This window comes from Prosopis cineraria, unplaced genomic scaffold (genome assembly GCF_029017545.1).
Source record: "Prosopis cineraria cultivar Desert tree isolate PC_DT_omini unplaced genomic scaffold, ASM2901754v1 PC12, whole genome shotgun sequence".
Taxonomy (NCBI): Eukaryota; Viridiplantae; Streptophyta; class Magnoliopsida; order Fabales; family Fabaceae; genus Prosopis; species Prosopis cineraria.
This window is the reverse complement of record NW_026555343.1, coordinates 29,887,380-29,915,253: the sequence shown is the minus strand read 5'-3', so window position 1 is coordinate 29,915,253 and position 27,874 is coordinate 29,887,380. Positions and strand designations below refer to the sequence as shown.

At 31.6% G+C, this 27,874-nt stretch overlaps 1 protein-coding gene across 1 annotated transcript; it reads left to right on the top strand.

Annotated features, from left to right (window-relative positions):
• Positions 1-19,154: 19,154 nt before the first annotated feature.
• Positions 19,155-19,689, top strand: LOC129289232 (glyoxylate/hydroxypyruvate reductase HPR3-like). The gene is given in 2 exon segments (XM_054926023.1): positions 19,155-19,235; positions 19,237-19,689. Coding segments are annotated over 2 exon segments (534 nt in total).
• Positions 19,690-27,874: the final 8,185 nt, after the last annotated feature.

The following is a 27,874-nucleotide window of genomic DNA, read 5'->3' as shown; positions in this document are numbered from 1 at the left end:
ATACTTTTAAAATCATTGAACTTCCCTATTTTCAAACATCATTGAACTTTAGATCCATAATCATTGTACCTCATACTTTTAAAATCATTGAACATCCCTATTTTCAAACATCATTGAACTTCTCTTAAATAAAAATTCATTTTACTTCTCAATTTGCAAAATTATTGAACTCCCAATAAACATTAATACGAAAATCCACTACTATTATTCTCAAGGAAATTTTACATCACAAGGAAAAAACTCATAAATTTGGTCTAGCGGATTTCTTCACAAAGTAAGCCACAACTGCATTTCTTTTTACTTTATACATTTCAATGATAAATTATAAATCAATAAACTAATAGACACACACACAAGCATAAGATAGAATTCCCCCAGTTACCTCAAACTTTTGAGAGGTCAAGGGTTTCACCTCTCAATTATTTACTCCTGAAGCTTTCAAGAAGCTTGATTGGTGCCAATGGTAATTGCACTATAAGCATTTACCATGCAAAATATCAATATTCATTTTAAGCTATTTTTCACTAACATTTCATCATTTCTTAATACTCGAGATTTATTCTAGACTCATATAGAAGTACCTATAAGACTTCTTAGCTTTCTTTAACTCTTATTAATAACATTGAGCTCTTATATGGGCATTAATGAAGCCATATTATTTCCAACCACTAAATTTATGGGAATTTCAAAAATTTAATGTCCTCCAACCATCATAAAATCATAAATATCAAGTTTACTTAGCTCAATCTACTCCCATTAACTCTATATAAGTCAATGGGTTCGAGCCTATAACTTCTATGGACCAAAAATCACCATTCACAATGAAACCCTAACCTCTACCATCAAGAAAATAGGAGAAGAGAGGAAGATTTAAGCAAGGAAGTCTACCTTTGGTGATTATGAGCTCCAATTTACTCCCAATAATCATTTTCTTCAAGCCCTAGCTCAGCTTTTTCACCACTCTCTCATTCTCCTTTGTTTTCCCTTCTTTTTTACTTTACATTCGCGACTTAATACTGTAAAAGTCTAATCATACACCGCAGCGCATGGCACAGAGGGCTTCTTCCAGGTGTGTTGTCACGCATGCGCCACGATGGACCAACCACATGCCGTGGCTTATGGCACAGAATTACTCCCTTTAGAAATTCTTCCTCTTCTATTCCTGAGTGACTTGATTCTCCTTCGGACCCGCGTTTAGAACTGAAATCAAGACCAAACACGCCCATTAGGCATCTCTAGCCACACACCTCATAGATACACTTTATTAGTCTATTTAAGCTTAATTAGTCTAGATTTAAAATTGAGGATGTTACAATTGCATTGTGGGATTACCTTGTTATGGTAAGCACAAAGCCTAATTTGGAGAGAATGAAAACCATGACAAAACAAAGAAGGAACATATAGTTTGGTTCTCCTTTTCCTATTGCACGTTTTAGACCTTATTATCGAAATTATTTATTGACCATGAGCTCCATAATTATTTATTGAATGTAAAATGCTTATTAATTTATAATATTTAAATCAATTTGCCGTGTGAGATTTTAAAAATTTCTATAGGCATTTAGAATGATCTTATACTATGTAAATTAATAATATTTCACAAGTGTGAGGATCAATAATATATAGATTAAATGTGGGTTCCAACGACCCATTATTCAAATTAATTCTTTTTTATAATTAAAATCAATAAAATATTTGAGTCTTGTGTGAGATTTTAAGGATCTTTGTAGAGACTTGAATTAATCATATCATTGTGTTGGATAATAAATCCCCACAGATGTCGTGATTATTAACTTATATAGTAAATAAATAAATAAATAATTTTTGTGAATAATAACATAATCAACATTTAAAAAACTAATTAATTAAATTAATTTATTTAAATTATAATCATGTTTACCCAATCTAATCTTTTGGTCACATGAAATTTTTAAATCTCCATAGATCTCTAAGATAAGTATATTACTATGTGAATCAATGAAGCTCTGCAGGTATAACGATTAAAATTTTTTATAAAAATATAAATTATAGATATATGTAAAAAATAAGTAAATTAGAAATACATACATATATATATATATATATAAATTGTTTAATCCTTTTATTGCGTGAGATTTTTGAATTTTAGCAAATATTAGGAATAATCATATTATCTTGTGGGTCAATAAAGCTCCGCAGATAAAACGATTTAAATTCTTTTACGAAATACATAAAAAATAATAAAAGAATATACTGTGTGGGATCCATATATCTCTATAATTAGATCTAATTGATTGAATTTCCATGTGAAATATTAAGTTTTCGTAGGCATATTGATATATGTGCATATAAAGTAATAATATAAAAAACATATATATTTAATTCTTTTGTCATGTGAGATTTTAAGATTCTTCACAAACATTTAGAACACTCATTACCATGTGATTCAATAAAGCTTTGCATGTATAATGGTTAAGTTTGTAAAGATGAATAGAAAAAAAATTTTAAACTATTTTTAAGGCTAAAGTACAAATCTACTTGAGACGTTTTCAAGGAGGTACAATATCCTTTCATTTTTAAAGGCACAATGTCATCCTGACATTTTTTAAAATCACACAATTTTGCCCTACCATGAAGTTTTACCATATTAATATTTAGTTGACTTGTTAATGCTTACATGATATGCCACATATAGTCAAATGGGTCCTACACATGGATTCCAAATATGCAATAGAATTTTTTACTATTATCATAATGCCACGTTTGCCACAAATTATCACACTCTCTTGCTTTAATCCTTCCCATCGCTGAAACCAAGCAAGGATGAAACATATCAAAAACACAAATCAAGAGCATAGGAAATCAAGAAGACAAGTGAAGAACAAAAAAAACCATTAAACTAAAGAAGCTGCCAACGTTAACCTTAAAAAAAAAAAACCCAAATCAACAATTAAAAAGATTTCAAAAAATTGCAGCAAAAACTCAACAACAACCATTGAAGCTGAACAAATTAAGAATTAAGAATAAATTTTTAGATTATTGTGGATTAAGAAAAATCAATTAAAAAATCCAATAACTATAACCAAGATCTACCATACTGAATACTAGAATGTGACATATTAGCCCAATAAGAATCAATAGAGCAACCCAAAACTATCCTTTGGACATTGAAGATCTTCAATCTTTCAACTTTAATAATTCATTCCAAAATAACAAACCTTTAAACTTTCTAACAAATATCAAGTGATAATGAAGTGCTAATTCTTCGATATGCATAATCATTGTTCTCTTCCTCAGCATCTTGGTAGCTTGCTTCTTCATCATTGTAGTTCAGAGAATTATTGTCTTTATTAGAGTCAAAGATTTCTAAATCTTCATGACTATGAGATTTACCCATGTTAGCTTATTCGGATCAAAAAGCAAAGGATTAGAAGATTGAAAAGATTAGATCTGAGGATTGGCTATAAAAGGTAGAGAACATGTTGCGCATGAGTTCAAAATTTAAGATCAGTAGATTTTGAAATGGGATTTTGAGTTCGAAATACAATGGCTTTCTCTGGGTTTAATAAATTGATTTCATTTCTATTCGCATCCTTCTCAAATCCTTTGTATAGATGAGTCCAATCTTGGCAAGTAAAAGGGGAAGAGGAAGTCTCTATTGCTATTGATAATGGAACTTACCATCGACGATGGAAGCATATTAATGAGAGAGAAATTGAGTATTTTCTCAAACCTATGAACCCTTTAACTTCATGAAAGCCCGCATTATTATGTTTCGATTAAGGGGACAATGAAAGTGTGAGGAGTGAGATAAGGATTAAGGGGATTTGATTCAAAGATGAAGAAGATTGAGGAGACGATAAAAGCATGAGGACTTGGTGAAATATCCTTTACTACTAATCACAATTAACCAATCAAACTCATGGTAATCAAAGGATTAATCCATATAAGAGATTATCAAGTTTTAGTTTCAAATCAAGGGATCCCAAGTTTTCATAATAAAAAATGAGTTACAACCATTCATAAACTCATGTATCAGAGTAAAAACAAGTTACAAAAGCATGAGATATCTTAGAGGAGTGAAAAAGAACAATAATAGTTGAAAATCAACATGTTTACTGTGAAATAGTGCAATACGCTGTGGCTTGTGCATCCTGCACTTCAGCGTGTTGTTCTCTATGCCATGTGATGTGGCTCAGATAGTAATGCATTGCAGCGTGTTACACGTTTTCTTGACAGTTGATTTTGCTATCATTTGAGAGCAAAATTGAGGAACTTTCGGTGTGTCTTGATTCTCCATCTGATGTCTAAATGACATGATCTAGGTATATATAAAAAGTTCTTTTCATAAATTAGCTAATGGCATGAGTTTTACTCCCAAAATAAGTTACCAGGGAATTGGACAGCTAAACTTATTTTTACAACTTTTCACAATAAAGGGGTGTCCAAAACCCAAAATAAGTGTCAAAAGCCTTTCCTAATACCCAAACCATATCTATTACACTTAAAGCTATTAACAACATGTCATACATACTCAATTACCAGTATAATACAAAATTACACCTCAACCCCTTTTTCACTAAAAACAAAAAAGGGAGGTAATTTTCTTTGCATTGCATTAAAACCAATCATAACATGTTTAAAACATTATTTATACACTTGTACTAATATTTGGCCCTATCAATATATATAACTTATCACACACAACCACTCAAGGCCTAAAATACAATCCAAGTACTTAAAACAACTAATTAGTGCAAGAGTAAATGAAATGCAATCTAAAATTGACAATAGTATTCTATTACATAAAAATAAACATAATCTAGAGGCTTACAGTAGGAATGAACTAATTCTTATCCTCTTAAGCCTTTTCCTTCTCTACATTAGAGCTAAAGCCTATAAAGTGTTAAATGAAAGGGGTGAGTCTAACTACTTAATAACTAAGGTAAAACCTACCTTCTGTAGTTATATATCAATTGCAATAAAACACAAGCATATGAATCCAAATTCTTAAAACATGCTTGCATACAAATCATAAAGTATTACTACTCCTTTAACTCATTTTCATCTCTTTGCTTACAAAATACTCAGACATATGACCAAGTCCTAACATACCAACATAAGTTGTCACACCATAATCATGTGACACATCATATAATTTCATAGGCAATGATTAGCCAACCTTATACACTTCTTATTTCCTCCAACTGAAACCATAGGCTATAACATTACATAGGACTCTATTTATATGATTGGACTACCCAAACTCATCAATTATGAGGTTTAAGCTGGCCAAAGATCACATGACTTACTCTTAGATAATGGCTTTCCTACTCTTGAATCTCTGGGGTGTCGTATACCCTAAGTTAATTCTCCTCAATAAACTGGTGGAGATATCTAAGTTCTAGTCCCTCAACAAACTACGAGACAATTTCTTAAAAAACTGTGAGATAAGGCTATACCCCCATACACTAAAGGACAGTCTAAATACCATACCTTTATTCTTAATCCTTAGGCGAACCCCCGCCCACTAATCATGTCATAAACGATGCTTACTCAATATTTGCAATCTCAATTATTCAATATCAAAATTAACATATGCTCACGACTATGTACTACCTAAGTGAGCATTAATTCTTATTTTCACTTAGATCACATAAAACCTATCATTTACAATCTCATACATTCATCTTCTCAATTTCATTATCAATTACTCATCCAAACCACATTATAAAAATACAAATCATTTCACAATCATTTTTCACATATTTAATACACATAAAAGCAATTATGTAAATACCAAGTTTCATTGCATGTTACATCATTCACAAGGCACAATTTGAATGTCAAACATATAATTCACCTCATATTAAATTAACAAGTAACTACCCAAAGTAGGATTTCCCTGGTTACCTCAACCCTTTAAGAGGTGAAAGGTTTATACCTTAATATTATAACTTTTAAGCTTGAATTTCCAACCCAAATTGGTGACCAAGAGCTTAATCTATGATTAACCAAGTTAATCTTCATTAACATTGCCAAACACACATATTTTAACTCTTATATTGCACTTCTAGATTGCCCAATGCTCACTTTGTATAAGTTTAGGCCTACCCATTAGGTTTATTAACTCTCTTTAGTTTCTAATAACATCAATAAGCCATTAAACTCCCATTAATGACATTAGAACTCTTCCAACAACCCACATTAATGTTATTTTCATATAGTAATGAGACCCAACCACCAAAAGTGCCAAAACTCAATATATCTAGGTTTAGATACTATAATCTACTCCCATTAACTCTATTTGAGTTAATAAATTTAGACCCATAACTTATATAAACCAAAAATCATCCCTTACTATCAAATTCTAACCATAAACTTATAAATATGGAAGAAGATAGAAGATTAGTATGTATGATACATACCTTTAGTGTTTATAACTTTCAAAATACTCCTAATGTAGTCTAAGAACAAACCCAAGCAGAGCTCAGGTCATCGATTCTTAATTTTTCCTCCTTTTTCTCTAATTTCTGCCTCAATTCATAACAGATAATTTATAGAAATTAGTTGTGCACCGCAGCGGATATTGCGTATGGCACAGAAAGATCCCCTTCTTGTATTAGTTGCATTTGTGCATCACGACAAACATGATTCACACCGCGGCATGTGGCACAACAACACTAAACCTCTATTTCTTCTCTTTTTGATGTAAGGTTGGCCTAACATCACACGAGATCTATAATTAGGGCTGAAACCAAACAAATATGATCACTAGACCTTCCTAGCCATACACCACTATAATTTACTTAATTATCCTAATTAAGCTTAGTTAATCAGGGGTTAAAATTCAAGATGTTACACTTGGGTTCGAAAGATCAAGGAAGAAGATGAATATACATGGCCTATTTGACTTGCACAAGTGTCATCAATGTGTGAGCCCTATTTAATGAAATCAACACCATTAAGCCCTCTATTAGTCCATGGCAACATTGTGCAATTTTAAAAAAAAATGTGAGGGCAACATTGAGCCTTTTAAAATGTAAGGATAATAATTGCGCCTTTTAGAAAACATTAGGGGTAGATTTGTACTTTAGCCCCTATTTTTATAATAAAATATATTTTCCATTTTCTTTTTCAAAATTTCAAAAATTGAGAAAACAATTAAAATTAAATTACTTTTTTGCAATTTAAAACATGCATATCCAAATTTTAGAAAATTGTTTTATTTGCAAATAATACCTTTATTTTGTACTAGTATAGTATTAATATGAAATGATTATGATTTAGAAATTTTATGTGAAATAGAATGGAATATTATATTTTGAACATTGTGATTTTGAAAATTAAATCCTATATTCAAGTATAAGTACTTGTGAAATTCAGTTTATGTGGAAATGTCCATTATAATAGAAACTATATGTTATGGTTGTGTGTGAAATTATTGAGCATATGTTTTGCATGATCATTATAAAAAGGTAGGAGCCCACCCTAATGTGGTGTTGGGGATATTGTTTGAAAATTCATATGGTATACTAGTACAATGGAGGACTCGGTGCATAGTTTTATATTTGTTTAGAAGTCCTGAAACTATGTGAGATAGATTGGGCATTGACACCCTAGTATTCGTAGACAGGGAAAATCTGTGGTTCATAGTAGGTGAAGGTGCTCTTGGCAGGAGCTGCTTCCCACGATTGGTGAGTTTAGGCCAATCCAGTCTCATGAATTTGGTTTTATTGAGTTATTAGTCTATAGATTCAGTTAGTAGTGATGGGGTTAAAGATGCAAATGGTCATGTATCGCATTGAATTAAGTGATAATGATGTTAATTGTTTTATAATTTTCTAATTTGTATGCCTCAATTGATTTAACTTGCATGTCTTTTCTTGGTTACTGATTAGTTGTACTCACCCTTATTCTTTATATTACATGCTCTAGCTCTAGGAAAGTCAAGGAGAAGGCAATTTAGGCATAGGAATTTGCAACTTTTATGGTATGTCACTTCCTTTTGGTTTACATGTGCAAGCAATGGTAATACATTGCCAATTTAGGTCATATTTTTGGGTTTACTTGCACCAATTCATATTAATTGTGATTGATGTTATATTTAGTCCCCTAACTCTGTGTACATGTTGTTTAAGTAATACAACACCTAAATACTAGTGAAAGTAGATTTAGAGTTGATTGTTATCACTTTTAATGATTGTAAAGTAAGTAGATCATGAATTTATGTCATATTGACCTCCCTATAGTTTTTGCTGAAATCAAGGTTGAGGAGTGAAAATGCTATGTAGGTGGTATACATAGTTAAGTGCATTATATAGGTAGTCTTAAGTCCTAAAGACCTAGTCTAGGTAGGTGTTTTTGGCTTTTAGCACTTTTTATGAGTTTTGAACCCCTTGGAATGGTTTAAGTTTGAAAAAGTAATGGTTTTAGTTTTGAGTGTCCAACTTTTTATTGAGTTGAAACTAGAACCATTAGCTAGCTTATTATTAAGCTTTATGTAAACCCCCTAGATTATTCTAATCAGATGTTGGATGGAAGCCTCGGATATGCTAGAATTTCAAATAGATTCAACTTGACCACTGGGTTCTTTACACAAGGTTGTATACATTAAGGCAACCATGAATGCCTTATTAGTCTCAAGTCCCCATCCAAACCTATCTACATTATCATTTTGTCTAGACAAAAGATGCCCTATAATCATATTAACATCACTTTCATTAAGGTAGTTAGAAAACATCCTTAAATCCTACTCTCCCTTATCAGCAACAACTTCTACTACTTTCATATCAATCAACTCCACAAGGATTTGTTGTTGATAGTAGTCAATCAAGGCTATTCTACTACACATCCATTGACCTTGCTATAAATGAACTCTACTTCCATCTCCCATGTCCCATTGAAGGAATTGAACAACTTTAAGCCATAATTCAACAATATTCCTCTAGAATATAGAATCATTATTTTATTTTATTTTTACTATGGCACCTTTAGTAAGGTTAGCTTTCCTCAAGTATTTACCTCACATTATGGAAGCACATAAGGTATGTACATTAGTGATAATGTTCCATATAAATTTCAAAAGCAAAGCCTCTTTCATTATTCTTATATTTGACAATCCATAGCCCCTATATTCCTTAGGTTCACAAAGTGTAATGCCTTAAACTTTTAATCTGAGAAACTAATTGCTAATAAAGAGTAAATTAGTAATTAATGAATTAATTATGGTTTTAAGTGGTGAAATTGATGTGTTTTGTTATTGGTTGATGGGTGGTTAGGATTGGGTGGAAGAATTATGATTTGAAGTGGAGTGCATGGGCTAAAGTGAGAAGTGTCTCACAGTGGCACACACTGTGTCACGTGGCACAAAACTTTAATAAATCAAACATGAATCAACTCATGAAACAAAAGGGTAAAAAGGGAAAAGAATGTGTGAGAGGGAGAGAAGATGGCTACTGTGCTAGGGCAAGAGGTTGTTGGTGTCGGGGGATATTTTTGACCAGTGAATTGCTGGGTAAGTTTCGTACTGCCATGTGCTTCATTTCTACCATAATTTCTCTTAGTTTGAAAGATAGAGAAATTGAATTAGGGAGTTTTGGGGGTTAAATTTTGAGGAAAGGATTATAAAAGAGCTTTTAGGTGTGAAACTAAAGCTTTATGATTGGTTTGGGGTTTAATGGTTGAGCATTAAAAATATAGGGTCAAATTAACCTAATTTGTGAAGTTAGAAAGGGTAAAAAGTGTCTATTGTATGTGTAAGGAAGGTGTTTTGGGCATTTTAATGGCATAAATTTGTGAGTTTGTGGTAGATAGGTTTGATGAACCTAAAGAGCATGAATGGTGTGAGTGTGAGTGCTAAGTGACTTGACTTTGTCAAATTTAGCATTATGAATTCAAGTTTGAAAGTTGACCAAGGGTACTTGTTATGTAGATTGAGTAATTTGTGATTGCTCTTGGAAATCTACAAATCATAAGGTGCTATAATATGAACGATAGAGCTAATAATTCGAGCCAAGCCCAATGGGCTATCCCAAACTGACCTAAAAAATTTCAAGGCTGGGCTAAAAAATGCTTTTTAATGTTCGGGCCTATTCAGGCTAGCTCGAATAGGCCTGAAAAATTTGAGCCAACCTTGATTGGGTTTAGGCTTGGCTCGGATACCCTAATAATAAAATTTATTTTAAAAAAATATAGAATATGTCAAATATTAATTAATTCTTTAAGTCATAGGTCATTTTATATTATAATATCATATATTTGACTCCTATATAACATTTAAGTATAAAAAATATATTATATTTTTTATAAAATAAAATAATTAATTTTAAAGTAAAAAATTAATTAAAATAATTTAAAAAATAAAATTTGAGTATTCAGGCTAGGCTTGGCTATTTAGATTTTTCAGGGAGTCGGACCTGTTCGAGTTCAAGCATGTTTGAGCTGAGCCTGAATAGGCTTGACCCACCTAAATTCTCAACTCTAGTGAATGGTAACCCTTGGTACAAAAGGGTGTGAGGTAACTAGATAAGCTCTTCTATCAATTAGCTTGTAAAATTATTTACAAGTTATTTATGTAAAAAACTTACATTGTGATTTCAAAATAGATAGAGTAGCTTTGTTGTAAAAGTGAAGCATGTAATGTATGTGACGGATAGTGTATAAGTTAATGAAGTGATACATGTGAAAAGTATGTGACAATGATGCTTATGATGCATGTGAAAAGTGTATGTGATAGTGATGCTTGATTGCATGTGTTTTATGCTGGTATACATGAGGAAGTGATACCTTAATCTAAAATAGAGGCTCATGGCCTTGATTTATGTAAAGCTATAAAGTCCTGATAGTCCATAGCATTGATTGTAATCTACTAGTAGGACTCAGAAGTGCATAAACATTCATATGTGTTAAAAGTGGGAGTTTACCTTTTGGAAATGTGTAACCATAGTTCTTACCTGGCTTATGTGACACCTATGCCTTGTGTACTATAACCAATAAACATGGAGGGCAACTCCTTATCACTTTGTAAGTGATTAGTGGGGGAGGATTCAATACCCCACTGATTGGTTAGGGAGAATCCATAGTCCAAAGGTGGTAAAAAGGTATTGACCCTGCTTCTCCCCCTAATGGTAAGCTTGGACCGACTAAAGAGGTCTTGCACATAGCCTGTGGATGTGATCTGATTTATGGTGGAATAATGGATATAATTTATTGGAGAGGCTAGCATTCAAAGGGGTGAATTGGGTGACACTTAATTTTTCTAGTGAACTTAAAAGAAAGGAAGATAGATGCAAGTAAATAAGAGAATTGGCATAAGAGATTTATCCTAGTTCAGCTCAAATCTTGGCTTATATCCAATTCTCAAGATCATCCTTGATATTTTCAACTAAACTCATAAGTTTAAGTGGATGCTTGTAACCTCAGTATAATTCTCAAGACTTGATTAATCTTCTTTCAACAACAAACATTGCTACACCTAATAAGTTATTACAATTCACTTGAAAAACTCCTTTTTAAGATTTCAGCTAGTTTATAAAATAAAGTTCTCTAAAAGACGAACTCTTTAAAAAGAGTAAATTGATTACAAATGAAAGCTTAAGAACTTATGAGAGCTGTTTTACTAAATTTTTCAAGAATAATAAATGAATGAATGCAAGACTTTGATACACAACTTTGAGAGCTTTTTAAAAATGTTCAAATGATGAATAGTTAACTCAAAGATCAGAATTCTTATTTTATACTTGAATTATATCACATATATAGTTTTCACAGTTAATAGACTGTTGGAACAATGTATGCAATCGTTGGTGGCATTTTTTGTGTGAAACTAGACAATTCGTACATGAAATGGAGTTAGGTAATTTCCAATCAATCATATGTGACAATTCAAGCTTGAACATCAAGGTGACTCAAACGTGTTTTGGAAAATAAGAATATGCAAATCATTTTGTATGACAAAGCAGGCATATGACCCTTAAGCTTTCATGCATGAATTAGATAACAGAATACCAAAGCCAATCTATGTAACGAATCACATGTGGGACCAGCTAACTATTACATGTGAAATGGTTAGTTACAAAATTCAACCATTTTGGAAGACAAATCAGCATGGAACACTCTATCTCTCATGCGTGAAATGGTTAGTTACAAAACTAAACCATTCTGATGGATATATCATGAGTGGAACCATTGTGCATTCAAGTGAGAATTTCATGATTGAAAAGATTCAGAACAATAAGTGACAAATCACGCAAGTGTATAATATAGAACAGGTTTGAAATGGCCTAAAATTCACTTAGCCTAAATTTGTTCAATGGACTTAGTGATAGCGTGAACACTTTCTCTCCCAAATGTGAAATGACACTGCATAAAATGCAAAGAAACACAAAGTGACAATTCAACCGAGCATATGCAAGGGTAACTGTGTGAATTGGAGCACAGAAGTTTTATCAAGGTATCACAAAAACATAGGTAACAAATCATGCATAGATCACTATAGATTCAGGCGTGAAATGTCAGTTAGTGTGCCAAGAATGACAAATCACACGTGGGACCATTTTGAACCACATGTGAAAAATCATGCAGTGAAAAGCTCAACTTCTATGATCCATTTCAAGCTAGAATAACATTACTCCCAATCTTGAATTGAATAAAACAAGTCTTAAGATGCACCAATAAGACTTATAAGCCTAAGATGATGCATTCATTTTAAAGTTGATAACATGTAATTAAGTTCTCAAAGTTTTTACATTAAATCTACAAGAGTTAAATAACTTATCCTATAAATCTTCTTCTTCTCTTGATTCTTTATGCTCTTGAAGATTTTGTTTCATCCATGAATCTTTATATATCTAAACACATATCACACACCTCTTCTTTTGATTTTATAATCATCAAAATATATGATTCAATAGAGGTAAAACATATTTATTCATTCATCTATTCATGGCATATCACTTATATTTGTCTTATTGAGAAAATGCTACTACTCTATCCCTTGTGATTAATTTTGTTTGTCAATTTTTATTTGAGTTTATTCAAATTATTGGGACATATGTCTCACCCTGTTACTTCATGTTACAGGTGCAAAGAGAACTAAGAGAATGGGAAAGGAGACGCATGAGGAGTAGCTACACTACTTTAATTGTAATGCAACTCTTTATAAATTAATGTATATTTGAATATTAAAGTGTTAAGTTATGCACCAACTAGAATGCATATATATACATATAGTGTTTTGTGACTTGCTTGTACTATTCTATGTGCATCTTCACCACTTGTGTGAATATGTATGTATAAGTGGTTAGACTTAGATACTATTACAATCAAGTGTGTAAATATGTTACTTTGTGAAATCTTGCATCATTTTATATGAAAAGTGATATATTCCTAGCTTGTAATGCCTAAAGTGTAGATACTTGTGTAAAGCTAGATATGTGCATTAATGAGCAAGATTTGTGATTTGTGAAGCATTTATCTTGTTCCACTAGTGCATATGTATAATTCTATGATAATGTGTATGTGTGTGCCAATCACATAGGTGTGAACCTTGGCTATATGGTGAGATGTAGCTCTATATGTATAAGACAGGCATACGTAAGTGGAACAAGTATGACCCCATCTCTGATTAGTTAGAATGCAATTTCTGTCACTTCTATCTTCTTTGAACAAATTCTTGAAGAAATCCAAGAATAGTCTGCTAATCTATGTCTCATTGTCCACCCAATCTCCCTGATCATTCTTCAGAACAACAATTTTACTGACCCTTCTTCTAATAAGAGTTTTAGTATGATAATACTGTGTATTATGATCTCTTTGATTGATCCAATCAGTTCTAGACATTTGGTACTACAAGAATTCTTCTTGAACAAGAACATCCGAAAGCTCCCTAGAGAGTTGTTCCTCCAAATCTTCAAGATAAGGGTTATTTTGCTTCTCTAAAGCATTTTGGATGCCCCCAAGTCTTCTAAGAATTCGTTCTTTTCTCCAGGTTAATGTTGCCAAAGACTTCTGGGTTGCATTATAATAGCTTCGGTTGCAAATCCTTGAGATTTTTTTTTTGGGGGGGGGGATTGTGTGGTTATCCCAATTGCTAACAAGAAAATCACTCAACCCCACATGCCTAAGCCAAGCAGCTTCAAATCTAAAGGGGTGATTCCCAATCTCACCTTTGTTGTTTTCAAGACAAATCATGATAGGATGATGGTCCGAACTAATTCGAGGAAGAATACGACCGTAAGCAGAGGGAAATAAACTTTGCCAAGTAACACTACACTACACAGGAAGCGTGGTTTAATTATACTTAACATCCCTTCTGTTTACAAAAATGTTAGCAAGAATTCTAAATATTTGATAATTTAATTTTTAGATTTGTTACTGCAGTTATCTTTTTGGGTAGCGTAATAAAACTCTGTTTATTATCTTTCTTCATGTTAGTAAGAGAAGCTAATGTTATGTTAATCTTCAACATAAGCTTATGATAGATTATTTTACAATGACAGTGAAGCAATTGAATATATACTTTTTCCAGTACTGATAGGAGAGCGAACTACTGAAAAAAACTAACACTATCGACTAAGATGTAAAATTTTTATAACAAAGTTATCTTGTGAAATTTTCTCTTTTTCATTCTCTAGATTTGCAAGTTGTTCAAGATGACTTTTATGTTAATAAATTTTAAAGTAGAAATGTTAATAAATTTTAAAATAAAAGACTATTTTATCCTTATTGAAAATAATAAGTCTCAATCATAATTTTTGTTTTATCAATCATAAGAGTTGAACAATAAATCACAACTTATATCGTGCATGGATCATGATCTCCCCAAAAAGAGAAGTCAATAAATGTCCGAGTCACCATCAAAATTTTAAAAGAATAATTTTAAAACCTTTTAAAAAAATAAAATAGTATACAATTATCAGAATAGGATTCAAGAGTTGATTGTGCACGGAAAAGGTGTTTGGCACCCCACATGACTTGTCCATAAGAATAATTACTCTAATTTGACTAAAAAAAATTAATATAGCCTTAAATAAAATTTAGTTATCCTTAATAAACAAGAACAATAAAAAGAAAAGAATAAAAACAATATTTATTTACAAGATGAACTTGACCTAAGATAAAATCTTAGAGCCTAACTTATCTTTTAGAAGGATCAAAACCAACATAATTCAAGGGTGAAAAAGTGTGTCAATTTGTTAGCATTTTTTAGAAAGGAATTTTTTTATATTTTTTAAATAGGTTTTTAATTGAATTTTTATCTTTTAATTTATAAAAGAGACTTCTTCCCTTATTTGAAAAAGGATTTTGGTGAGAGAAAAAATTAGATTGAAATTCCTATAGAGATTTCAAAAATCTCGCACAAAAATTAATTTGTTTTATACCTACATAGATTTCAAAATTTCACATGATATGAAAATTATTTTTAAATCTATTTATAATAAAAAAAACTCCCTTCTCCTTTTTTAAGAAAATAAATTTTTAAACAAATCAATTAATTATGATAACTTTTTTGGTGTGACTGCAGTAGCCTATTGTCACACAAAGCATACAAATTGGCTATATATCTATAAAGACTCTAGAAATCTCACATGGTAAAAGTCTAAAAGAATAGTGGGAAAATTTAAAATTTTTCCTTTCTTAAAAGAACAATTTCCCAGTTGGGAAATATATTGTAAACTGTGAACATAATTTAGGGCATAATCGCATTTGAACATTAAACTATATTAATAAAATTCCTAAACCCTGTTGAATACCTTTCAATGTGCGAATGAAAGGGTCGTGGAGCAAAATTTACTCTTAACGATTTTTCTCTACGTGATAATGAGAAGAAAGAATAATAATGAAAAATAAAATAAAATGGAAAACATGAAGTCAATCAGATTTGGGAATTTTAAAAAGGGTAAAAAAAAAAATTGACACCGTGTGAAGGAAGGGAAAAAAAAAAATGGAAGCATGTAAAGGCAAACACTTGAAATGACAATTAAAGAAATCGTAAATGAGAAAAAGGAAAAGAAGAGGCAATAGAAATGAAAGAAGGCAAAAGATAGAAAGGAAAAGTCTTACACACAGATGATGACAGAAAAAGAAAAATAAGAGAATTAGGAAAAAACAGAGGAAAAGTCGAAAAGAAAAAAAAAACGAGAACAAACAAAAGGAAAAACCTATCTAAACGATCACTATGAACTCCACCCTCCAGCCATTAATCTTGAGAGGTACATATATGATCACAAGGACAAACCCACCTTAGTTTTCCTCAATATATTTGGAAACACCTTTACCCAATAACTTGCCTCCTCCTCTTCTCCAACTAATCCTATTTTTTATGGACAAAAATTGAGGTTTTCATTGTTAATGGTTAAATCTCATCAAATTATCATTTATGATTAATTTTATTTGATTTTCACCATTTTAAATCAAGTCACAAATTTAAGTATTGTATTTTCATTTGACTTTCACTAATTGAAGACTCAGGCACAAATGTCATTTAATTTTTTATTTATTAAGTTTCATTTCTCTTTTTTATTTTACTAAAGAAGGTTTTTTTTTTCAATTTTTTGTTTATTCATTTATTTTTTTGTGAGGGTCCGGACAAAATAGAGTATTCATAACTTATCAAATATGATTTTTATTATTGAAAAAAAAATCCTAATAACAACTTTTGTTCAAAAAATAATAGCTGTTGTTCTAAGAATAGCAAAAGTTAAACAAAAAATTATAATTTATCAATTAAAATTTTTATTATTAAAAAATAAGTTTTCAAAATGACAAATATCATTAACATTTTTTATTTAAAGAATCATAACTTTTATTCAAATAACAGCAAAATTTAAATGAAAAATTACAACTTGTCACTAAGGGTAAAATAATCTTTTTAATAAAATTTATTAATAAAAAGGTTCCCATGAACTTTAGTAAAATTATGATATTTTGAGAGATCAGATTATCATATATAATTTAGAAGGATTTTATTATCATTTTTTATATAATTTTTCTTTTTATTAAAAAATGGCCAAAATGCTAAAAAGATTTAAAAAAAAAAAAACAGATGCAATCTGTTTGCAAGCATCGAGTGTACATTACAGTATTTAAGGCCACAAGTGTACGTGGGCGTGGGAACAGAGCATAATTTGCTTTATATAGAAATCAGTGTGTTCTAGACTGTAAGACGCTCTTACAAATAACTTGATATCCTAAAAATATTAGACATTGTGATAAAAATATAATTTTTATTAATTATATTTGTCGTAATATTATTTTTCCTTTCATATTATTCTTTATAAATAAGGTTATATTAAATTAATAAATATTTTTTAAAAATTTATATTTATATTTAAAAAAATAAGATTTTCTGATTAAATTTTTAAAAAATAAGTTTATAAAGTGCATTTAATAAATTTTTTAATATGCATGTAAAATATTTTTAAGAAATTATCTGATAAAATAACACTGATCTATTTAACTTTTATTATAAAACATTTCTAACTACCTAATCGAAACCAATAAAAGATGGTTTTAAGTCATTAATTTTGTCAAAAAATAAAATAAAATTTCAAATTAACCCTTATTTAAAATTAAAAATTTTAAATGTTCATTACATTTTCTCTCTTAGTTAATAAGTTTAAATATGAATAATATTAGAAAAATACAATTAATGCCTATCAAGAATACCAAAAACAAAAAAATTCTCGAAAGCATTAAAATAGGAATAGAATAAATATATAGGGAAATTTTCAATCAACCCTCTTCACCCTATTTAACTTCAATCAACCTCCTAAAACTCTGAAATTTTACTATATATATGGAAAAGTGAAATAAAATTAAAGATATGACTCAAATGATTTTATTATTCTTAATAAAGTTAGGCACATGTACAACTCATGTTGGAAAAATGAGAAACTAATGATGTATAAAAAATGAATAATTAATATAGGTAAAATTTGTTACTATCATTAACATCATAACACCACTATGAATTTACAATTCACATTCCACTTACATCAATTATTTATTTTTTATATATTAGTTATTTATTTTTCTTAGGGAGAATTACATTTAGATCCCACATAAGGGAATTAAATATTGTAAGGTCTATTGACTGCTGAACTAAACTGTATTGACAATTGGTTATGTTGTCAATGTAGTTTAGTTCAGTTGCCAATGAACCTTACAGTAATTAATTTTCTTGTGTGAGACTTCAATATAATTGTCTCTTTTCTCTACACGAGTTATTCATGCTCCTAACTTCACTTATTTATATTCATAGTGGTGTTATATTATTAATGAAAATTGCAAATCCTATCTACATCAATGTTTATTTTCCATATACATTACTTGTTTATTTTCATACATCAATTATTTATTTAACTAGGGACAGTAAAATCATTTGAATAAACTCTTTAATTTTATTTTAATCATTAATATGTATAGTAAAATTTTAGAATTTTAGAGGGTTGATTGAAAGTTGGGTGAAGAGGCTGACTGATATGGCGTTTGCGTTCGGTTCTCATTAGGCTAGGATCAATCTTGGCCCTCCATTCCAACCTAAAATAAGCTCTGCCATTTATTTAAATTAATTTTTAAATATTTTTAATATATCATTTATTAATATAAAAATTTAAAAATTGTAATAAATCTGTTCATTTACCAATCTAACCAAAATAAATTTAATCTAAATATTTCAATTTAATATTAAGAAATTTTATAATTTTATAACTTAACTATCCAGATAAACTCTAGACAGTTTAGATATAAGTTAAATGACCAAATGTAATACTAAAATATTTATATATTTTATAAATTGACTATTTAAATGTACTCTAAATGGTTTATATTTAATATTAAAAGTTTTATATTAATAAATATAATATTAAGAATATTTAAAAATTAATTTAAATAAGTCACAGAAATTATTTTAAGTCAAAATAGAGGGCCACGACTGCCGCGCTCAATGCTTATTGCAATAATTAATCCTAATTAATCCTAAACGATGGAAACGGAATGCGGACGTGACTGATACAGCTTACGTGCAAGCGAAACACAGGTGCGGGCCAGTCGTACCAATAATTAATCCAAATTGGCCAATTGAGCCGCACGTACTAATGAGTGTGGCCTATTGAGAAACACGTGGCTTAGCTAACTGGCCAGTGTACACTTTGCAACAAATACTAATCGACATGCTTCATCAGCTGATGAGAGGTAAGCGAATTAGTGTGGTTGGATTGGGAAGCATTGGGTTGGAAGTTGCTAAAGGACTTTGAAGATTTTGGATGCCTCATATCATACAACTCAAGGATGAACTCATCAGCTCCTTACACTTTTTATTCCAACGTTGTTGAGCTCGCAAGTTCCTGCGATGCACTCATAATCTGTTGTCCTTTAAACGAGCAAACAAGGCACATGATTAACAGAGAAATGATGCTGGCATTGGGAAAAGAAGTCATTATGAACGTTGGAAGAGGTGCTCTTATGGATGAAAAAGAATTGGTCAAGTGTTTGATGAAAGGAGAGATTGGAGGGGCTGGTTTGGATGTGTTTGAGGATGAACCTATCGTTCCTGAAGAGCTTTTCGATTTGGATAATGTTGTCTTATCTCCTCATCACGGCGCATACACTTCAGAATCTTTAATGGGTGTTGCTGAAGTTGTGAAACAGAACTTTAGAGCCTTCTTCTCCCATAAGCCATTAATTGCTCCTTTGTTAGCTGATTAATCACTAGAAGCTATGCAAGGAGAAACTTACAAGTGGCCTCCAATGGAATATTGATATTTAGAATATTCTTTATATTATGTTTGGATGCATGTGGATTTAAATTTGAATTTGGTGGGGTAATTAAAAATGTGTGAATTTGGATTTAGATTTGAGCCCTACGCTAGCGCCTTTGTGTCGCACTCAAAAAAATGCGACATGGACAGCACACAAGCGGAGGTCCTGGCCTTCGCAGCGAGAACCGGATCAAACAAGGAGTTTGTTGAGTATGAGGAAGGTGTTAGGCACCCTACAACACCCGTTTGTCAGAACAGTTACCTGAAGTTTGTCGTGCTATACTAATATAGTTTTAAAATAATTGTAATTATCCCTTTTATATTCATGTGTTTGATATAAAAATGATAAGAATTAAGTGAGAAATATTTATTTATTTATGAGGGAGGACTTGACTCAGAATCTAACTCTGAGACTTACGTACCCTGTGATGGGGATCAAAGTCCACGTAGTTCAGGCTTGAAAGTTGTTAGTGAAATTATTTTTGAAGAGAAATTAATTAAAAATAATTCACTATTTTGTAAATAAAATAATTTCTAAAATTTTGATACGTGTTTTTGAATTACAAAAAATAATTTAATTTTAATTATTTTCTTAATTTTTAAATTTTTGGAATAAAGAAAGAAAAGGGTTTAAAATTATTTTTCTTTATGTTTTATAATTGAAAATTTTAACTGCTATACCTGCAGAGCCTTATTAGTTCATACAGTAATGCAATTGTTCTAAATATCTACGGAGATTTTGAAATCTCACACAATAAAAGAATTTAGTAATTTAATTTATTTATACTTTTAAGTGTTAGTAATAATTTGTTTGAGTATGTATGTATGTGTTTTAAAGATTGTTAATCGTTATACCTGCAAGGCCTTATTCACTTATACGGTAATATAATTATCCTAAATATCTGCGAAAATTCTAAAAATCTCACACAATAAAAGAATTTAATTTATCTTTAATTTGATTAATTTATATATATATATATATATATATTTCAAAAAATTAATCATTATATCTGCAGAATCTTAATGACTCATACGATAATATGATTATCTTAAAAGTCTATGGAGATTCAAAAATCTCACATGATTAAAAGATATAATTGGTAAATATGATTATAATTTAAATGCATTAATTTGGTTAATCAATTTTCTAAATTTTGTATTATATGATTATTTGCAAAAATCATTTATTTATTATAGAAATTGAAAATTACTGCATCCGCGAGGACTTATTATCCCCACGATGATGTGATTAATTTAAATCTCTACGAAGATTCTTGAAATCTCATATGAGACTTAAATAAATTATTAATCTAGGTTATAAAAATAGAGTTAAATTTAATGATGGGCCATTAAAACCCATATAAGTAAGTACAAGATTGATTATCATGTCTGCAAAATCTTATTGATTTACATGGTATGTAATCATTTTAATCAGTTATGGAGATTCATACGATTTTCACACAACCAATTTTATTTGAGACAAATGAAGCTATGTCTATTGAACACATATGGTCAAATTCAAGTGAATTTAATTGTTAAACTGCCTAACTATCTTTATAATTATGACTTAAGAAACAACTCAGTGCAATTTAAAATGCATTCTCCTTAAGTTACCAACAACATAAGCAACTGCAACTAACATTGTTCAATCAACATAAAGTGACACTTCTTAGATTTATTATAAAGGCTAATTCCTAAAATTTAAAAAAACCTTAAAATGTTGTAAGACAAGTATATACTTTGACCTTTAGGGAGAATGAGTTCAACCACTCCTTATTATTTAAAATCAAACCTATCTAAGTTAAAACCATAAGCTTGAAACTTTTATTATCTAATTGTTTTCATATGACATCTTGGCTGTTAAAAGACAAAACAGCACGGTTTATGACCTCTTAAAAACTTCCAAGGTAGCCAAATCATGAACCAAGCATACTAGCAATTTCAAATATTCAAAAGGACCAAATTTCAGCAACATACGTCCAGATGTGCCTACTTTCTTGTTTCACATTTTTGTTGGCATCTTAAACACACCCCACGAACATGCATGATTCATATAAACCTAGAGTAATCAGCTAACAGAATGGGATCATCAGGCTTACAACAAGAAAACTTAGCAAATATCTAAGAAAATGATTTCAGTATTTCAATTCGTACATATCTAAATAAAACAATCACCCACCAAATCAAATTTCATAGAGTAGAACGTGAAGTGGAATCAGGAGGCAAGAAGATATTAGTCCTCAGTTTTTTAGAAATCCTCTTCTTCCCTGATCCTTCTCACATTCAACAAGAACAGCCTCCTCGCTTAGTCTTTTGTCAGAAAACCACTCACTCTCTCAGACTCTCCTTCTGTCTCCCTTTTTGTTTCTCTCTTTTTTTAGCCAGAATAGCCCCCTCCTCTCGATTTTTTTTCACTCCCCCTTCTCAGAAAAAATTTCCTGATTTATATAGAGAAGAGAAGGGATGAATCCATCTAGAGTCATGATTGCTTACCTGCCATTTACCCTTCCAATCTCACATGCCTCAAGCTTTGATCACCTTCCTTTTTTTTTGCTTTTTTCCCTTTCTCCTGCTGTGTCTTCTGCGTGTGTGTGCTTTCCTCCTTCGCTCTCGTGCTTGATTCACCTTCACCATCTGCTCTCCAATCTATTTTCGCCTCTTATCTCTAGTGCTTTCAGCGTCTGTAGCTCAGGTGTGGTCGTGTCTCCTCTAATACGATGCTGCTATGCTTCTTTCCTTCTTGTTCTGTGTCTGGGCTTTACTTCCTCTTCCTTCGTTGGTCTCATTTGCATGTGTCTTTACTTTGCTTCTTTCCTTCTTGTTCTGTCACATCTCTGTGTGTGTGTGCTTTGCTTCGTTCCTTATTATTCTGTTGTGTCTGGTTTAGGTCTTGTCGTGGTTGCGTGTGTGTGTGTGTGTGTGTGCGCGCTCCTTGGTTTGATTGTCTCTGCTGCATCTGACTCTGTTTTTTGCCATGGAAAGCAATGTTTTGGGGTAGGTGATATATCATTTCACCCACCCTTTTATTTTTATTTATTTTTTATTTTGTTAACCTAATTTTAAAGTTAATTTAAAAGAATTAACTTTCAAAAGTTAATTCCAATGTTCTGAATAGTTAGTATAATTTGGGAGAGATTTTTTCCTTAAATTTAAGAAAGATTTTTTTAAAATTTTGTAAGATTATTTATTTTTTAAAACATAATCCTGAAAAGGATTAAATTTTGTTTTTTGTATTTTTATATATTTTTTTGGTTATTTATTATTATTTTTATTAAATTTGAAAAAAATGCCCGAACAAAATACAGTGTTCACAATTGCCCCTCTTCACTTATTTCTTATGTAAGTATATGAAAAAGTATATTTTTGAATTTTTACATAAGTGACAAGTAAAGATAGAACATCTATTTTAGTCAGCCATATGATACCTATGAAAAGACCTAATGGACCTAATTGCCCCTGACACGATAAGATATGATTAAATACAAGACTATTGCGTAATGACATGATTGTTTGTTTTTTTTTGTGTAATGTGATGCAAATGAAAGTGATCAATTGACAAAGATCCAAACACAATGTAAGACTATAGGATAACATGATAAAATGATTTTTTTTTATTCTTTGTTTTAGCAATGTGACGCGAATGAAAACGACTAAATAAAATAAGATAAAAAGAAAGATGTTGTAAACAAATGATAATGATCCAAACAAAATATATGTTGACTAGAACATTTCCCCTCTTTACTTGTTTCTTATGTAAGTATATGAAAAAGTGTGTTTTTGAATTCTTACATAAGTGACGAGTAAAGATAGAACATGTATTTTATTTAGAAGGGCAAGACTCTTATGTACCTATAACTAAACAACAAAACAAAATAAAACAAATGGTGTAAAATGAAATGTGATTTGGGAACTAAATAAAACAAAATTTTAATGGAGATGAATTGCCTATGTTCTAAAGGATCTAGTGGATGCTTGCCTTTATAAGGCTTGGAGAGTGCCTGCCGTGACAGGACTTTAAAGAATTATGCTAGCCGGTACTGGGCTTCAGGGTGCCTGCCATGACAGGGTTTTTAAAGAATGGTGCCAGCCGGTACTGGGCTTTGGGGTGCCTACTGTAATAGGGCTTTTAAAGAATTGTGCCAGCCAATACTGGGCTTTGGGGTGCCTACCATTATAGGGCTTTAAAGAATCGCGCCAACCAGTACTGGACTTTAGGGTGCCTACCATTACAGGGCTTTAGGGTGCTTGTCGTTATAGGGCTTTTAAAGAATCATGCCAGCCAGTACTGGGCTTTGAGGTTCCTGTCGTGATAGGGCTTTTAAAGAATTATGCCAGCCGGTACTGGGCTTTGGGGTGCCTACCATGACAAGGCTTTTAAAGAATTGTGCTAACTAGTACTGGGCTTTGGAATACCTGCCATTACAGGGCTTTAGGGTGCCTACCATTACAAGGCTTTTAAAGAATCATGCCAGTCGATACTGAGCTTTGAGGTGCCTGACATTACAGGACTTTGGGGTGCCTGCCGTTATAGGACTTTTAAAGAATCATGCTAGCCAGTACTGGGCTTTGGGGTGTCTGTCGTTATAGGGCTTTGAGGGTGCCTGTCGTTACAAGGCTTTAAAGTTCCTGCCGTGACAGGGCTTTTAAAGAATTGTGCTAGCCGATACTAGGTTTTGGGGTGCCTACTGTTACAGGGCTTTTAAAGAATCGTGCCAGCCGCTACTGGGCTTTGGGGTGCCTGCCATGACAGGGCTTTTAAAGAATTGTGCTAGCCAATACTGGGCTTTAAGGGTGTGAGAATAGGTTTCATCTCGCATGGAAAATATGAGAAACTCACAGGTGAGGTTTATTATTTCTTCTCTTACTTCCTCAGTTTTTTTTTTTAAATTTTGCTTTGCCCCAATCCAATTGAGGTGTGTTTCTATGACAAGGAATGCAATGTAGTAATGCGCCATGTATGATTTTTCATGGGTGCTAAAAATATGTATAATATATCATGAATGGATAATTTGCAATGTAAAAGGTTTGAACCTTTGTTCGTCTCAATTTTATAAGACTTCTTTTTGTGATAAATGCAAAGGGTAAGATGTGCTTATTTGCCTCAATGCAAGTGTATGGATAATGCAAATGTATTACAAAAATTTTTATTGGAAAGCTTGATGTTGACAACTTTTTTAATATATATTCCTCTTTGAAAATTTTTGTGCATATTGAATAAACCATTTTGAACACAAGGTAATACCTCCAAGTCCATTATTTAACCTTTATTCATTAATAGGTGTAGTATCACATTATACCATTGCCCCTCTTTAGAAAATTCAAATAACCAAATTCTCATCACTTGATCTTGCCTTCAAGTTAACGAGATCAAATTTTATGACCGAATACTGATAGCACACATGCCCTCGTTATCATTTTACACCTACCAAATGATCTTAATACCTCAAAGGTAAAAAGTAAGAATAAAGATACCAGTATTCTACGTCAAGTAAATGTATCAATAAATATTGTTCCTTGAATGTGAACCTGCTGTAAATATGAGATATAAATTCGAATATGATAACACAAAAAGAGGAGAAAGATGATTTTAAAGGAACAAGGTGGAAAAATTCATTCTCTAATGCCAAAGTTCATAGAGAAATCAGAATATCTTGATTTATGAGTACAAATGGCCTAAGTGCAAATGGAATATGTGAATCCACTTAATCACATATCTCTCCTCTTGGTTTTCAAAACCCAAACAAGTGTTTTTCTGAGTTGCCATTGATATGCATAATGGGAGGGACGATGGAGTCAACTTTCCTAAACATAGATACTTAACTTCTTATGCCTTCCTTTCTTCTCTTAAGACATCCTTTTGTCTTGGTGAACTCTTCTTCTTCTTATCATTGCTTTTCTTGTTCTTTGCTTTAACTTTTGCTTAGGTTGCCTTTGCAGGTTTTCAACCCAATGAGCTATTCTTTCCTTTTCATTTTCTATTGGCTCTAACTTTTGCCTAGGTTGCCTTTACAGGTTTTCAACCCAACAAGCACTTCTTTCTTTTTCATTTTCTATTTAAGCAAAGTAACACTTGACAACATCCGCATTAATGGGCTTTGCTAACTCTTGATCATCCATGTCAGTTAGGATCAGCGCTCTTCTAGAAAAGGCATGTTTGACAACATAGGGTCCCTTATAGGTCGGAGCCCATTTGCCTCTATTATCTTTTTGGTTAGGCAATATTTTCTTGAGTACAAGATCACTAGCACTGCATTCCTGTGGGTGGAGTTTTTAATCAAAAGCTCTTGCCATTCTCTTTTGGTACAATTGTCCATGACACATTACAGTAAGCCTTTTTTCTTTAATCATGTTGAGCTGCGCAAATCGAGTTTGTACCCATTCACTTTCCTTTAAATCTACCTCAGCCAATACTCTCAAGGATGATATTTCCATCTCAATAGGTGTGACAGCTTCCATTCCATAAACAAGGGAGTATGGGGTTACCCTTATGGATGTGCATACAGCAGTACGGTAACCATGTAAAGCATAAGGAAGCATCTCCTGCCAATCCTTATAAGTTACTGTCATTTTTCCAATGATCTTCTTAATAGTTTTATTGGCAGCTTCAACTGCTCCATTCATTTGAGGTCTATATGGGGCTAAATTATGATGCTTGATTTAGAACTTCTCATAAAAGTTTCTGACTTCCATTCCATTGAGATTGGGACCATTATTAGTAATGATTCTTTCAGGAATCCCATATCGACACAAAATATTTGTCTTCATGAATTTAAGGAATTTTTTTTGCATGATGCTAGTAAATGAATTTGCCTCCACCCATTTTGTGAAATAGTCAATCACAACAAGGATGAAGCGATGTCCATTTGAAGCTTTTGGGTTAATTGGACCAATACTGTCAATTCCCCACATTGAGAATGGCCAAGGTAATACCAAATTATGTAGTGGGATTGGAGGAGCATTTATCCTGTTAGCATAGATCTGACATTTGTGGCATTCCTTGACATGCTCAAAGCAATCTTTCTATCACACCCCAATACTTAAGGGTATGATCAGCATGGAATATGAGGTGAGCTCATATTCTATAAGCCTCGATTAATGAGAATTTAGCTAAAATCTCAGTAAATCTAAGTTATATTCATTAATAATAAAGTTAGCAAAGTCTAAATGATTTCTAAAAATTTTGGCAGAGTCTCCCCTATAATTTGACACTCCGAAAATTCCCACAACAACAAAACCTGTCAGCCCAACCAACAAGGAGACTATTTTCATTTTAGCAATTTACATTATAACAAAAGAGATTAATGCCTAATCATAAGGTACGTGGAGCGCTAACTTATAATTTACAAAATGCAAAATGAAATTTCACCAAAAAATAGTCACCATGTGCTTCCTTTTTCCTCAAAAACAAGAAGGCCTTCAATGGTCAGCTAGAGGCGCAGGGTCAGCTATACTATCTGGGATCAAAAATTTACTAATGAGTAGCATTCTAATCAAAATTATAGTAAAGAAAATATGAAGATCATAAATAATAAATTTAACTTCAAATTCCTTAATGAAATAATGAATTTTCCTTAACTAGAAATAGATAACAATCTTAATTTAATTTTTTTTATAAGATGATCGTGAAATTAGTCAATGCTAGTGAACTCACACATATATGTTTAAAATAAAAATCCCACTACTCATAAAATATAAAAATATTTAATAATGGTGCAATTTGATAAAAAGGCCTTCGGAGAATAAATAGAAAACTGAAAATATTAACAAAAATTTAAGAGGGCTCTATCAGAACAAATAACAAGCGTGGATACACAGTCCACGAGGGTAAATAACCCATCAAGCGCAACTGAAAGCCACGTAACAAGTGCAGCAAGAGCCACAAATCAAGCGCAAGCATAAAGCCCACAAAAATAAGTGTGAGTACGCTGCTCACGAATAACTATCCCTCCGTTCCACATGCATTGGCCTACGCACAGGGCTAGCACCTCCCAGAAGCACCCTACTAGCTAGGTGGACCATGGCGCGCCAGGGGCTAATGAAACTGCCATTAGCATCCAGCGTTCTGAACTCAGTACCCCTCAGTAAACTTTAACATGTATAAAGCAAGAGAAAATTTTAAAATTTTCTTTTCT